Source organism: Mobula hypostoma, chromosome 23 (genome assembly GCF_963921235.1).
Source record: "Mobula hypostoma chromosome 23, sMobHyp1.1, whole genome shotgun sequence".
NCBI classification, from domain to species: Eukaryota; Metazoa; Chordata; class Chondrichthyes; order Myliobatiformes; family Myliobatidae; genus Mobula; species Mobula hypostoma.
This window is the reverse complement of record NC_086119.1, coordinates 44,278,453-44,294,908: the sequence shown is the minus strand read 5'-3', so window position 1 is coordinate 44,294,908 and position 16,456 is coordinate 44,278,453. Positions and strand designations below refer to the sequence as shown.

The 16,456-nt window shown below is 42.9% G+C and overlaps 1 protein-coding gene across 4 annotated transcripts in view; it reads right to left on the bottom strand.

Annotated features, from left to right (window-relative positions):
- clip2 (CAP-GLY domain containing linker protein 2) overlaps positions 1–16,456 on the bottom strand; it is a 168,079-nt gene that overhangs the window by 57,175 nt on the left and 94,448 nt on the right. For 2 of the 4 annotated variants that reach the window (XM_063031322.1, XM_063031323.1), the window contains exons 4-9: positions 16,163–16,287; positions 15,158–15,371; positions 12,665–12,862; positions 9,808–9,911; positions 6,394–6,454; positions 1,009–1,113 (exon numbers count right to left, since the gene is read on the bottom strand). In XM_063031322.1, the coding sequence (XP_062887392.1) occupies positions 1,009–1,113; positions 6,394–6,454; positions 9,808–9,911; positions 12,665–12,862; positions 15,158–15,371; positions 16,163–16,287 (807 nt within the window). The remainder of the gene's footprint in view (positions 1–1,008; positions 1,114–6,393; positions 6,455–9,807; positions 9,912–12,664; positions 12,863–15,157; positions 15,372–16,162; positions 16,288–16,456) is intronic. The other 2 variants (XM_063031324.1, XM_063031325.1) reach the window with 1 other exon arrangement.

Below are 16,456 nucleotides of genomic sequence, written 5' to 3'. Positions count from 1 at the left end.
TCGCCTGTTTTTTACAGTCACCCACTCTACGTGCACTTGCTGCAGTTTTCTCATCTCGTTAAATTACCTCCAGAATGCAAATCATAACTAGTGGAATATATATTTTATTTAGTTAATAATGAATACCATAAAACATTTTGCTTCCATTGTTACTGGCCTGAAAATGTTTTAAAGTGTAAGGGGAATTTGCATTAAGTTGGATTTCAATAAATCAGGTCATTCATAATCTATGGTTCTGCTGCAGGTCAATGGGAGTCAGGCAATTTAATGGCCTAGCATGGACTAGATGGGTCAAAGGGCCTCTTTCTGTGCTGTACTTTTTTATGAAACCCCGGTATTATCCACTTACTGTGCTCACAGCAACCCCACCCCCGGATTATTGCCCCCCCTCCCTCATGCTCAAAAATACTCCTATTCCATGATTCCTCTCCCCGTGATCATGACACTCATCCCTTTATGTACACTGGGAGGTCCCGTCTGTACTCAGCAATGCCTGCCTCTGTTGTGACAACACCTCTCCTATAATATTCCTGCACAACAGAGAACATCTGTACCTGTTCCTCCCTTGCCAGACAGAAATGAGTCTAAATATCCTTATCAGTTCTTCATTAAGACCAACCATTGAAGACACATTTTTTGTTTGAACAGCTTAAATAGTTCTTTTAGCGGCGGCAAAGTATAGTACTAACCAACATCACTTAACCAAAAGCTGTAAATCCTGTTGCTTGACAAACAGTCGATGTCACAAGCAGAGCTAGAGGACTTAACAGGCAGCTTAGCAAATGAGAGGACGTGCCAAGCTTTTGCAGAGCAGCACCAAGCAGAAATATAAAATGGTTTGCAAACGCAGGAGTAAGTAAATAAATCTCACCATCTATTGCTCAAAGCAATGCGAAAGGCACAAAACAAACCCAATAAGCTTGAAAATAAAACAAAGCGGCTGTATTGCCAAGCCGTTCTCAGGAAGCTATGATACAGGTGGGCGGGGGCCATATCAACTGGTTTTACCCGAGTGTCTTCAAACTCCTTTTGGAGTTTTCCAGCTTTGGTCCTCTCAAAGAGCAGGCTGTGTTCGAGCTCCCGAATACGGGCATGCTCCAGTTTGGTCTGAGTCTGTTGTCCCCGGGAGGAAAATATATAAAGGAAAGGGACATAAAGAGAGAGAGAGAGAGACAGACAGCACAATAAGATCAACAGGGAGGAGAAAGCAAAATGGAAAGGCATTAGAAAGTCAAACACTAGATGAAGACTTTACAGTTTCGCCTAAGCTTCATCAGTCATTCCAAGCAGCTCTACAAAGAGTAGAACATATTGTGTGTTGAATGCCTGATGCTCAGATTAGTCATTTGCAGGTTCTCACAACATTTTTCCTGGTCTTCCCATCAATTCCTCGGCCTGGCACCTTGTGGTTCCCTACAGCCGTGAGGTCAAGTCTAAAAAACCCAGCAGTCCTGAAGATCCCCGCCGTGACCCTGTATGGTGTGACTGTGCTGAAGCCAGAGACGGGAGCAGTGTTACACGTCACCACATCGGGCCTTTGAAAAATGGCACAGGAGGGGTGCCACTGGTCTCCTCTGTTTCAGAGGCTACTCCAAAGGGGGTTAGATACTTCCCGCATAGAGTAAACAAAAACTTCCTTTTTGTGTGCCACACTGCATTGTCACAATAAGATGGAGGTGGGAAGAAGCAGGGACAGATCTGCACACCTATATAATCACGATAATAGAATATTGCAAGAAAGATATCCATAAATGTTTCACTGCCAATAGGCAGTTAATCAAAAATAAATTCTTATTACTTAAACATTAAAATATTCCTCACAATCTAACAAAAATCACAGGCATTTTATTGATTCATCCCTATACATGTCAGCAAGTTAAAAACTTCACAGCACAACAATGTACTAACCAATCATAATTAGATTGGATGGGCTTTTGTCTTGCAATTATTTTTGGAACAATCCAACTCACGGCAAGCTCCAGTAGAATTCCTCCATTCCAATTTCCTTTGGACTTCATGTTTAGGGCTTAATTTTGCATAGTGAAGGAACATGGCCCCAACTCTGCTGGAACAATATCTCTTGGGCAATACATAACTGTTACGGGGTAGTGCAAAAGATTTGCTGTATCATATTTTGGAAACTACAGTCAGATTTAACTTAGCAACACTGGAGGAAGTGTACAATTAGTGTGAGAAAGATTTGTGAGTATTCGACCCTAATTTTGTTATGGAAATGCCAATTCATTATTTCAGTTTCAGGAAAGAATCTCACAGTGGATAAAGTACAGAAATAGCCAAATAAAGCCAGAGATAGTTTACAATGCAACAGTCTCCTTTGTACAGAAGTCCAAAACAACATGGCCTTGATATAAATGTGGTTCCGAGGCTGCATTATACCTTGTAAGGAAATGGCAGCAATTAACCTTGTAAGGAAATGGTAGCAATTCACAGACATCATAGATGCATTTCAGTGCACTTCACCACATGGACGGTCACTGGTACCAACAGCTGCACAGCACTGTGATTGACTCTCATCTGTCTGTTGAAATGTGCCAGCAAGCCAGTGAATCAAACCATGACAAACCATATTGGGACTAAAACAGCAACGTCGACTCAGGCGTTGGATTCAAATGCAAAGGCACACCCAGCTCAGTCAAACCTTGGAAAAATCCCCCTCATTAATATCTGGGAATTAATTGGAAGAACATTCCGATAAGCTAGTTGGTAACAACACGACACAACCAGACCCACAGAATTATTTCTTACAATAAAATCTCCAGGTTCTACCCTCATGCTTCCTGGGTATCTCCTTTCCAAAGATGTAGAGGTGTAGGCATTTCTTCACCCTGATACAGAGGGGGTGGGAGTTGGTAGTCAGCTGGGTGCCCGCAGCATTAAATCTTCTACAAATGAAGCCCCACAGCATCAGGTCTGACTCGGGTAGAATCACAAATAGGCCATTGCTTGGTCCTAGTCTGTTACTCAATTAGAACAGGCTTACCTTTATCAATCGTACCCATTCCCCTCTCCCTGGATTATGTTTATATCTACAAAATTATCAGTCTCATCCATATTCTCAACAACAGAGCATCCACACCCCTCTTAGATTGAAAATTCCAAAGGTTCACTGCCTTCAGGGTGAAGAAATTTCTCCTCATCTCTGTCCTGAATGGTTAGTCCCTTGTTTTGTGGGAAGGGAGTGGGAAGTGGGGGACCTTGGGGCTTCAATGTTTCTATCATTCTTTGTTTCGTGGAATTCTGTGAAGAGGACGATTTTCAGGTTGTATACATTTTCTGATACTAAATGTACTTTGAAACTTCAAACTTTTACAAAGATAGTCAAGCTTCAAACCTACTGTGTTCCCCTTAAAAAAAAGAGATGGCACAACTCCAGACCCCTAACAAAGTCAAGGCACACACAGGCTAGGATAGGACAAGGAAAATGGAGAAGAATGTCCTGAATACAGTAATATAATACACTATGAGAGCCTGCAAAGTGTGAACAGGAAGCAACCTACTTTCCACAGTGGAAAGTCCAATGATTGGGATGCCTTGATCTGTTCAGGATTAGAGGGAAGTCACGGGCAAAAGAAATTTAGTCCAAGTGTGGACCAAGGAGCCGAATCCCAAACACAAGGTGAGAATCAGATGCTGGATATCAACACAGTGTCTGTCCAGGTATGGCATCAAAAAGTCCATGTTGAACTAACGTCAATCAGACTTGAGGAGAGATCTTCATCGGCTAGAATCACACGTATCATTAAGATAGTGGTGATTATTGGAGATATCTTAGTCCCGGGACAAAGCTGTGGGGTAGAGTCCTAGGCTCCAGCATCTACAGTCGCTTCATCAATGACCCATCCTCTGTCTTAGTGCTAGAAGTGAAGGGAAGTGCAGAATTCAATTCAATTCATGACTTCCCAGACCACACCCATACCCAACAAAACCTGCACCACATCACGATTGGTTGACAAGTAGCAAGTAATATTCACATCTAATATGTTCCAGGCAATGACCATCTTCAAAATAAAAACAACTCTGGTCTCCCCACTCCAATCAATGGAATCACCTTCACCATCAGCACCCTCTGCTGGTGGGCCAGCTGTCTAAATACTGTGATCGTTCAGCTGGGCCACCAGAGCAGTGATGGAAATGTGTATCCCGTAGAGAGTGACACACCTCCTGGCTTCCTGATGCTTCGTCGCTAGGTACAAGGCATGTCAGAAATATTCTCCACTTGCTGGGTGAGTGCAGCTCTTGCAACTCTCAAGTAGTTCAATCCCGTCCAGAGGAGATGCTTGTTTGGCACCGTCTGCCACCTTAAACATCTACTCCATTCAATGTCAGTGCTTTGTGATTGCAGTGTATACAACCCATAACTGCAGCAAACTCACAAAGACTACTCCAACAACATTTCCCATTCAACACCTCTTCTGCTTTGAAGGCAAATGGGACTGTAAGATCACAAGATTGTGACCTCCCACAAGTCTCACACGACCTGGATACTTCCCATCCATCACTAGAATGGGCGAACCTTCACTCGATGAACAGCAGTGCAAGGTTCACTGTTATCTTCTCGAGGCATTTAGAGAGACGAGCAATAAACATTGGTTTGTCAGTGAAACCATATCTAATGAGAAAATAAAACAAAGGCAGAGTACTTTCACTAACTGAGCACAAAAGTCATTTTATTTCACTTACGACCCAGCTGGTGGCGTAGTGGCATCAGCACTGGACTGCGGGGCGGGAGGTCCTGAGTTCGAATCCAGCCGGCTCCCCTGCACGCTTTTGGGTTAAGAGCTGGTGATCTCTTTGAGAAATGCACCCGGCAGAAGGCAATGCTGTAACTTCCCTTGTACGCAATTTCCCACTACGTCAGAGTGGCATGGGAGGAAGTCGTCCGCTAACTGGAAAAATTCAGGATGTGACATCCCTTTCCTTTCCTATTACACTTACATCAGCTAGGTGATCTGAACTACATTCCACACTGACCACTCTGTTTCTTAAGAGAACACATCAAGGACAGAAGATTGTTTGGAAATGATCCAGAAATAGAGAAATAACTACAGTTGATTCAAAATGGATTTATCCCATTACTCATAAATCATGGTAGTTCGTTCAGAACCCATTTCATTGGTCAGGACCGCAACCTTGTCGTAGGGTTTGGAGGCCTGTGTGCCTCAATGACTGGGAGAACTATGTTGGCTGGACTCAGGGCTTGATGTCTTAGCTCTAGATAGGGTCACCCATGCCAAACAGGTCAAAGGGTAGAGGCCAGCCTAAGAGTGGTCCACTGGTCCTCCAGGATTGGGGATTCAGCTTAGGGCTAACAACGCTAACTATTAAAACAAAACGGTTATGGAATCAGCAACGAAGAATCCTTCTACATCTGATAGTGACAGTATTCCTGACTTGCATGACTGACAGTAGTGAAAACCGAGCTACTGACACGATGAAGGAAATCCTGAACACCAACAGAGATGAGGACCTTCATAGCTGCCCTAAACGCCAGTGGCACAACAGGTAGTAGAGTGACTATTTCATTCAGTGGGTTTCCAGATACAGCTGTCTTTGTACATCACACATTCTGACAAAGAAAGACAATCAAAACAGTAACTTTATACATCAGTTAACAAAATGGAATGGTATAAAATATACAGAACTCAAAACACCAGGTTGACAAAAGAGATTGGAGAATTTTGTGGGGAGTTTGACAAAGTAGCTTAACAAGGGAATGACTACAATTATGTTCTTCAACAGTAAAATAAACCCATTTAACCTATAGCTGTGCTTCCCAATCCACCTCCACTGAGGAAAGCATTCAAATTAGCCCACAAGCAGAAGAATTGGCTATCTCTGTCTAGGAAGGGGAATGATCATACTCTCTGAGAAAATACCTAAACTTAATGTCCAAGTCCAGGACCTGTTTTATGAGCATCACATTATAAAGAATCAAGCTCATCTGTTTCAAAACAGGGATTAAAGAAATGTTATTATTGTAGATTTGGTATTTCTGAATTAATTCAGGTATTGAAGGTCTCCACACTTTGTTTACTTCCAATAAAATTGATACCTTTAGCATATTTACCAATTTGTTTGGAACCGAAGCAGCAAACGTACCAAAACCCTTTAACTTAGTTTGCCTTTGGTTCTTTAACATTGATGAATGGGACAGGTGAGTACAGCCTCCTGAAATCTCTACAAATAGCTATCAATGACTGAGACGCCAATGCCACACAACCTCATTAAAACTGAGGAAGCAACAATTTACTGGAAAGCCAGAAAGCCAGTGCAACTGAGGGTTTGCATTCTAGCTCAGACACAGTAATGAAGAGCCCAGTGTATTTCCATTACCAGGTTATCAATCGCAGCACCCATGTTCAAAACGATTACCTCTAAATCTCCTTTGGTAATTGATTCTTCTTCCACTCTGAACTGGAGATCCTCGATTTTCCTACAAACCATGAAAGTACAGGAGTAAGATTAATGTTAAGCAACTGGGGATATTAGACAGATAAGTATGACAAACCAGATCATTGCAGAATAATTTGTTTCAGTCAGGAAGTTAGCAGGATAAAAATATGTAAAAATCATAGGTAGCAGGATAGAGTAGGAAATCACAGAGTTACAGAATCATACAGATCTGAAACGGGCCTTTCTGCCCACAATATCTATGTATTGCCTATTTACATGAACCTCATTTGCCCACATTAGATACATGTGCCTTGCCTTTCAAGGGTCTGTCTAAGTGGCTCTTAAACATCATGATTATTTCTGATTCCACCACCACTTCTGGCAGATATCAACCACTTTGTGTGGAAAAACTCTCCCCTTGGATCCCCTTTAAACCTCATCCCTCCGACTAAAAAATTATACCCTTTTACCTTCCACACTCTTATCATAGGAAAAAGATTCTGACTATCTGCCCTTTCTATGTCTCCCATAATCTTATGTACATCTATCATTAACCGAGGGGTCCACGGACTCCAGGCTGGGAACTCATGGTCTATCAGGTCACCTCCCAGCCTCCTATGCTCCAGAGAAAACAAGCTCAGTCTATTCAATCTCTCCTTATAACTAAAGTACTCCAATCTAGTAAACGTCCTCTGCCTTCTCTCCAGTGCAATCACATCCTTCCTAGGGTGTGTTAGCCAGAACTGCACACAATACTCCAAGAGCAGCTGAATAAGTGCTTAATCAAGTGGCAACATGTCTAAACTGCTCTTAAACATAATAACTATTTCTGATTCCAACTATTTTTTGTCCTGCCAAAGGGTCTTGGCCCGAAACGTCTACAGTACTTTTTTACACAGAAGCTGCCTGGCCTGCTGAGTTCCTCCAGCATTTTGTGTCTGTTGCTTGGATTCCCAGCATCTGCAGATTCTCTCTTGTTTCTGATTCCACCACCACTCTTGGAAGGTTAACCTCTGTGTGTGGAAAAACTTTTCCCTCGGATCTCCTTTAAACTTTCTCCTCCCTCCCACTTTAAATAGAACTTTTAGATTCAACAATAACTTTTATAGTCACAAAATAATCTGCAGATGCTGGGGTCAAAGCAACACACAATATGCTGAAGGAACTCAGCAGGTCAGGCAGCATCCGTGGAAACGATGAGTTGATGTTTCGGGCCAGAATCCTTCGTCAGGACTGAAGAGGGAAGGGGCACAGTTCTGACGAATGGTTCCAGCCCGAAACGTCGGCTCATCGTTTCCAAGGATGCTGCCTGACCTGCTGAGTTCCTCTAGCATGTTGTGAGTGTAACTTTTATATTCTGTGCCCTAAAATATCACGTCTCCATCACCCGTGTCACTGCTTTCAGTGAACTATGGACTTGTACTCTAACGTCTTTCTGTCCATCAACATTCTTTGGGGCCCTACCATTTGCTTCAGATGCCCTGACCCTATGTGGCTTCCCAAGGGGCATCCCCTCAAAGTCCACCTGCAAACGCTCTGCCCAACTTCCTAGCTGAACGATACCCAGCTGTAGCCTTGGACATCTTTCCTCACCATCCACAACACCATCAATTTTCACATCATATGCAAACTTACTAATCATACCTTCTACAATCTCATCCAACAATCGCACCATCCAACAAAACTAGCATAAATTTGTTGGGGGAGGGGGCGGGGGTTACGCAGGAATTTTTGTGCCTGTTGTGACGAAGGGCACCAATAGCAAAGATCAGAAAAACTTCCCAGTTTTACATTTATATGTCAAAAAGTGGACTTCCGGGTTGGATTTAGCAATGGTCATACGTAGCGCAGATTATCAGTAAAGGAAATGTCCGTCCAGTCAGATTAATATAGAATCATAGAAACATACAGCATAGAAACAAACCCCATAAGCCAATCTCCTCAGTTCCAATTGTGATGCTTATCAATGCTAAATCCTATTTTCCTGCATTCTGTATCCCTGCATGTCTTTACCATACAACTATCGGAAAGAATGTCTTTAAAATTTTGTAACAGTATTTATCTCCATTGTCTGTGCCAGCAACTCATTCTACCCTCTGTGTGAAAAACCCACCCCACAGATCTCCTTAAATTTTCTCCCAAGTCAGTTTAACCCTATGTGTCTAATTCTAGGATCTAACCTGGGAAGAATATTCTAGCTATCCATCTTATTGTAAACCTCGACAAGATTCCCCCCTCAGCCCCCAACATAAAAGTGAAAACAAAGCCAGCCTAACCATCTCTGCTTATAAATAGAGGCCTCCGTTCCAGGTAACACGGTGGCAAATTCTATATTCTCTCTATTGCTACCACATGGCTCCTGTAGATGGCTATCAGAAATATTTACAAAACTCTAGGTGCAGTCTGACCAATGTTTTGGAGAACTGCAATATGGCTTTATTGTCAATGCCTTTCTCCTACGAAGGCAAGCATACCAAATGTCTTTATCACTGTCCATCCACCTCTGTCTCCACTTTCAGTGAGCTATGAACTTGCACTCCAATGTCCCTTTGTACAAAGGTTCCTGCCATTTACTCTGTAAGTCCTTACAGAATCTCACCTCACACTTGTCTGGATTAAATCCCTTCTGCCACCTCTCACCCAACTTTCCAGATGCTCTGTGCCTTGAAGCAGCTTCCTTCATTATCAGTGACCCCACCAATGTTTGCCTTGCCTGCATACTTGTCCAAGTCATTCATATAAACTCCAAACAACATTATTCCCAGCACTGATCCCTGTGGCATCCCACTTACTACAGATTTCCAGTCGGAAAATCTGTTAATCATAGTCATACTTTATTGATCCTGGGGGAAATTGTTTTCCTTACAGTTGCACCATAAATAATAAATGGTAATAGAAGCATAAATAGTTAAATAGTAATATGTAAATTATGCCAGTAAATTATGAAATAAGTCCAGGACCAGCCTATTGGCTCAGGGTGTCTGACCCTCCAAGGGAGGAGTTGTAAAGTTTGATGACCACAGGCAGGAATGACTTCCTATGACGCTCTGTGCTGCATCTTGGTGGAATGAGTCTCTGGCTGAATGTACTCCTGTGCCCACCCAGTACATTATGTAGTGGATGGGAGACATTGACCTAAATGGCATGCAATTTAGACAGCAATTAGCAATTAGTTCACCTATTAGCTGTTTGTAGTCATACAAATGGATACCTTTTTAAAGGAAGCAGTAATTAAATATACTATGGGCGCCCCATATGCTCTCTTCTTTCTCCCTTCCTAGACTTTCTGGTCTTCCTTTATCGTCTCCTTCATCTTCTCCATGTTCTTCCCCTTCCCTCCCACCTCAATTCACTAGTTCCCACTCTTCCCAGGGGGCAAACAAGTCCCATTACCTTTTCTCCTCTTCCAGGGTGTTTAGTAATTCCTGTTTTTGCTTTTCCGCATTGTTAAGCATGGATCGTACAACCTGAAGGTTCCCTTCGGTCTCTGTCACGTACTGTAAGATAAAAAAGATCAAGTGACTGGTACACCTTATGACTTGCGTAGAAATAGACGCAACTGCTACGCATCAATGGCTTCGATGAAGTGAGCTCTAAGTCTTGCTGTAAAAAGACCATGTAGTAGCAGAGATGTACAAAATCTTATTTCTGGCCCTTTGTGCTGAACAGTACACATACTGCTGGCTGGGCATCACATTACTTCCAAAATGCTACTTCACTAAAGTCACTGCAACTGAGTTTGGAACTGGGATATTAAGGACTGAGGCTATTATATGTTATATTGCAAACACCTGAAGGTGAATTTGGACCCATCGAGTCAATTTATGGGAAAGGCTGTGAACTATACCCAGTAGTGGCTAACAATGTAATCTAACATTACTAATGGTACTTTATTCAATCTAACAACAAGTTTACATGATTGCTGTTAAACAACATACAGCAGAGCTAAGGGAAAGTAGGAAGAATGGAAATGCCATCTAATATAGAGAGAAAGGACTTGAGTCTCGCTGTTTGTTATAATCCAGACGAGAGTTCGGAATCTGTGAGCAGTTGCAGTACAATTACCCCACCAGAGGGGGCGTCTCAGACCAGAGGACACAGCCTCAGAGCAGAGGGACGTCCATTTAGAAAGGAGATGAGGAGGAAGTTCTTTAGCCAGAGGGCAGTGAATCTGTGGAATTTGTTACCACAGGAGGCTGAGGAGGCCAAGTCATTGGGTATATTTAAAGCATTGGTTGATAGATTCTTGATTAGTCAGGGCATGAAGGGATACGGGGAGAAGGCAGCAGATTGGGGCTGAGAGGGAAATGGATCAGCCATGATGAAATGGTAAAGCAGACTCGATGGGCCAAATGGCCTGATTCTGCTCCTGTATCTTATGGTCTTAGTTCAGCTAATGAGCGTAGAACGTGACGAAAGTATCTGGCCTACACCTACCACATGTCCAAAAGCAAGATCGCAGTCATATTCTTCAAAAGGACAATGTAGATTATTTATGAGTTTGAATCTAAATAGTTTATCAGAATCCTCATAGTTGCCCAAAAATAATTGTCATTGTTGTGTTTCGCTTTTGGGATGGGTGGTGGGTGAAACTGGATAACCTTGGGGAAAAAATACAGGAAATTTCCAGGTATGCATTTCAAGCCGTCACACTTTGTGACAGGGCAAGTTCAGCAGGGACATAACAAGATAACACTGGAGACACAAGGGACTGCAGATGCTAGAATCTGGAGCCACCGGCAATCTGCTGTCATAGCAGGATAACTGATTGGGAGCTTGGCACAGGATGAGGCAGTCACCTAGAAGGGCTGGGGCCAGATCTGGGGATTGGATTATGAAGGCTGGTCGGGATGAAAAAGCAGGAGTGTATTCTTAGCACAGTGGGTCAGTAGCGAGAAAGGATATGTGATGGGGAGAAGGTTTTGATCGGATAATTGAGAGATATGAGGGTTTGAATGTATGAAAAGCATTTGAAGGCTCTGGGCCTGTACTCATTACAGTTCAGAAGTATGAGGAACTGACCAAACACTGAACAGGTTAGAGAGAGCGAACATGGAGAGGATGTTTCCATTAGTGGGAGAGTCTAAGACCAGAGGGCACAGCCTCAAAATTGAAGCATATCCTTTTAGAACAGAGATGAGGGTGAATTCCTTCAGCCAGGGGATAGTGATTCTGAGGAATTCACTGCTGTAGATGCCTGTTTAGGCCAAGCCATTGGGTATTTTTAGACTGGAGGTTGACAGATTCATGATTAGTAAGGGCATCAAAGGCTACGGGAAGAAGACAGAGAAAATAAGTCAGCCTTGATGGAATGATGGTGCAGACTCAATGGGCTGAATGGCCTATTTCTGCTCCTACTGTATGTATAATGGCCTTATAGTCTTATGGGTTGAGGGAACAATCACCTGGATTGTTAGACTAATAAAATGGAGCAGCGGTGTTGGGGTGGGGGTTCAAGAGGCCAAAGAATCAAGGACTTGCTTGACTTGAGTCCTGAGAACACCCACCAATTCTCCCTGATGCTCTAGAAGCATTAGATGGGCAATAGCAGCATCTTGTGCAGGATTGAAATGGAAGGTGTGCCAACAATCCAGGACCATCTCAGGCCTACATGAGCATTTTGCATCTGAATTTTAAGGTATGTACTTTAAACCGTCACACTTCTGTCAAAGTATCTAGATAATCAGGAAGTCAATTATTTCATTCTAATCAGAATGTCGATTGTGAGTTTACAACCTCTGATTACGAGTGAGCAATTTCACAGAAGATTCACACATAAATGCAAGAATATGCATTGTCTTTTTATGATTTTCAGCTTAGTTGAAAAAAACCTCAAGCTTAGAAATTTAAAAAACTTTTAAATATAACTTTGAGAAAGTTTATTTTCCGGGATTTTTCCCTAAATAATGAAGAGTTATTTAGCTAATCTGTCCAAATTACTTGCATTTTGAGAAACAATTCAAAATAAAGAGAATGACTCCTGCACTAAAATACCAGGGGAAGAATCTTCATGGGGGAAAAAGTAATCACGTATCAGGAAGTCGGGCCCAGGGATTTACATCTCATAACAGAAGATTTTTCTTGCCATACATAATTGCTATGCAATAATATTTGCAACACAGTGTTTGTTTCCACTGCTCCACCTTTTTTATCTGCTCCACTGATAGAGTCATTTAGTGAATATAAGCCCACACCATTAATCATCTGGAGGTTTGGAAACCACTTGTGGGCCTGCTGTTAACCTTTGTACCTGTGCGTGGGTGGCCTTCAAGATCGCCAGCTCCTTCTCCACCTCACAGATGTGGCTGGTTGCCTTGGCAACCTCGGCTCGTTCCAGGTCCCGTTCTGCCAGAAGCTGCTCAATGTGCTGCTGCTTCTCCTTGAGGGCTTCCTGCAAGGCTGTGGTGCCAGAGATCTTTCGGGCGTAGCGAGAGGACGTCTCGGTCAGCTGAGAGAAAGAAAGATGGAGGCAAGGAATGAAAGGATGTAATCACAACTTACTGCTGTATACCCACACGTAGTAATTAATGATGTCCACAACTTGCCCTGTGTTATGGATCAGCCCTTAAAGGGTACTGGACAGGTCCATGGGACGGCATGGTAGTGTAGTGGTTAGCATAACTCTTTACAGTACAGGAGACCCAGGTTCAATTCCTGCTGCTGCCTGTAAAGTTTGTATGTTCTGCCAGTGACCACATGGGTTTCCTCCGGGTGCTCTGGTTTCCTCCCACAGTTCAAAGACCTACCAGTTGGTAGGTTAATTGGTCATTGTAAATTGCCCCACGATTGAGCTGGGGTTAAATCGGGAGATTGCTGGCTGGTGTGGCTCGAAAGGCCAGAAGGGCCTACTCCGGCAGTATCTCAATCAATCAACCAATCAATAAGTATATAAATAGATAGTTAGACAGGTAAATAGATAGATAAATTAAAAAAAAGGAAAAAAGAAAGAAGAGATTTAGGGGAATATGGACCAATTGGACTAGCTTAGATGGGCGTAACACACACAAAATGCTGGAGGAACTCAGCAGGCCAGGCAGCATCTGTGGGAAAAAAACTGCCTGGCCTGCTGAGTTCCTCCAGCATTTTGTGTGTGTTGCTTGGATTTCCAGCATCTGCAGATTTTCTCTTGTTTGAGCTTGGGTGGACGTCTTGGTTGGCATGGACGTACTGGGGCCAATGGGCCCCATTTCTGTGCTGTGTTGTTGTGTGACTCTGTAACTCTGAGTCCTTGTTGGTTCAACAGTACCAGGTACCAAGCACCATTGTTTTATCAGCACGACCACCACAAAGAAGCAGAGTCTCTCTGGCTGTGTTGACAGAAACGTCACCTCCAAATCAAAGGACAGTGAGCCACAATTTCCCTCCTATGTACATAAGCTCAGCTGACGCATCAGGGCCGCCCAAGTATAATTCACTGCACAGGCTCCTGACGAACAGGGATAAATCTGTCTCTTCACAGTGTCAGGAGAACTTCAGCATCCACCCAGGGATCTCCTTAAGCTTGGGTCCAATATTCCTCAAAAAACTTTCTCCAGATTAACTATAATTTCTGATTAAAAAAAAGCTGCCATATATTTCTATATTTCTTTACAATATAGAACAAGGACATTTCTGCCAATCAGGCCTGTTCCAGCAATTCCACTCCTCATTAATATTTCCTGTAGAGTCACAAGTTCATGGAGATATACAATATGAAATCCAGCCCTTCATCTCTCTGAGTTCACCCCGATCATCAACCAACCATTTCTACCCTCATCAAAAGACTTGTTTGCCCTCTGTCCTCATCAACGCCCTGCTGGATTCCTGCACTTACCTGCATACTAGGTCCAATTTGGAATGGTCCGCCAGCATGTCTTTGGGGCATGGAGGAAACGTGGAAGTCCCGCGGACAGCAATCAGAGGTCAGGATTGAATCTGAGTGCCAGGAGCTGGGAACAGCAGTTCTATGAATTGTTCTACTGTATCATCAATAATTGCAGCGAAAAGTACAACAACTCATTCCACACTGATGGTTTTGGGATTTCTATCCATGATGTTTGATACAATAAATTATTTTCTGTCCTATCTGTTCGAAACTACTGTTTTTTAAAATAACACTTTTTATAAGATTTGTACTTTTTCAACAAACTCGTGTATTCTTCACACTCACTGGCAGAAAGTGGTATAGCAGCTAAACTAATGGTTTATCACCTTTCTCATTTTTCATTGGCCAACTATTAGCACATTACCCACGTGATGTAATTGTTTTAATCATGTAGCCTATTAACTAATTCATTCCTATCCAAGAAATTTCCCTTATCTTATCTATAAAAGTGACGTATTTTTCCAAAGCGCCATCTTTATTCCTTTGTCTTACACCCCTTAGCATAGTTTCTAAGCTCTTTATTTAGCTTGCTTAATATTTTTAGGTTTGTTGGTACTCTAATATAAACCGCAACCTTGGAATCACAACTGCTCATCATTCCTGACTCACGGAAGAACTCTAAGGATCCAACTGATCCAAAGGGCTCGTCAGGAAGATATAACAGTAAACCGGGCAGGAAGTCATGTAAGATGCACAAAGGTAAAAGACCTACCACATTAAAAGGGCTGCTGAAAAACAGGAGCATAATTTTACATTTGTGAGCTTCAGGATACTCAATAAATTATCGGCGCTTGATTCAAGGTCCTTTTGCAATTTGGTGATATAAAGCAGATCAGATAGCTCAGGGTCTGGAGATGATCGATGCTGGCAGGCCCTTACCAGTCCTGTCCGGCTTGGTCTGCCTCCAACAGAAGATGCCACCGAGCTGACGGAGCTTATGGAGGAACTGCTAGGGCTCTGCGTCAAGGCCGAGACTCCCATCGCCATCCGCTTACTCTTTTTGGTCTTGGCTGGAGTAGTGGAAGGGAAGCCAATCCGCATGACCTTGTGAATGGGTGCAAAGAGGCCGAACTTGGGTGGGCACTGGAAGTATCTGTCAGGCACAGAAGAGAATCATCAGATCCAGCTGCTCAACACAAGGTAGAGAACTGTCTATAAAAAGTTACGAATCTCCACGATGAAACACATAACCATCTGGGGCAGTGGATGGGGCTTAAGAGGTGTCTAACTGAGATGTTTATCACAATAGGAGAGGGGGCAAATGGAGTCAAATTGGAGCAAATCTCAAAATTCAGCTCTTTAGCCCGTCTCAGTGAGCGGAAGGTTACACAAACAAAGGTACTTTGGCCGGACATCTGTCCTGCTCAGCACATATAGGAAATCAATCAATGATTCTCTCAATAGGTGTGACATTTGTGCTTCCAGCTAAAAAGAACAATTAGTCTTTTACAAAATATAACCCATGGCTAAACCAAGTTAATAGCTAGGGACAAGTCTTCACGACAAATGCAGCGTCAATTTTTGATGCATTAGTTCGGAATATTGTAGAAAAGCAGCTAAGTTCTTTCTCTCTTATCCTAGATTAAGGTTTTCCATGTCATGTAAGATCAGCATTGGCAGGCTGCTATGGTTCTGCAATAAAAAGTTAATGGCTCAAATGTAAAGTTTGATGAGACACGACTGGGAAAAGTGGGAGTGGATAAGTCACGAGGACAGCCTTATATTGTGGCATACGTATTTCGGAGTTTGGCCTGGAAAAGACATTTCAATGGTCAGTTTGCATGCGCTAATCAGTTTATTACAGTGTCTCTCTGTGATGGGTGGATGGGCTGGTGAGGAAACCGAGCCACTAAACATCGGGAGCTCAGCAAGGAGGTTCTTTACCTTGTGCCAGCAACAGCTCCGTCATTTTTACCCAGAGGTTCATCCAACTCAACCCCACACCATTCGCCCTTTGCAAAGTCTGTCTCTCCCACGTACTTCACCACTCCGGTTTTGGTTCCACCCACCTGCAAAAAAAAGATTAAAACAATCAAGTAAGTAAGAAGTTCCTCCAAAAAGGTCAGTACAGCCCTAATACTGCTAAAGCAACACTTGCCAAATAACTTGTGTGATCCTGAAATCTAATGGTAACATTGTGGCCTCATGTCCTATAAACCATGATGCTTTCCAATCAAA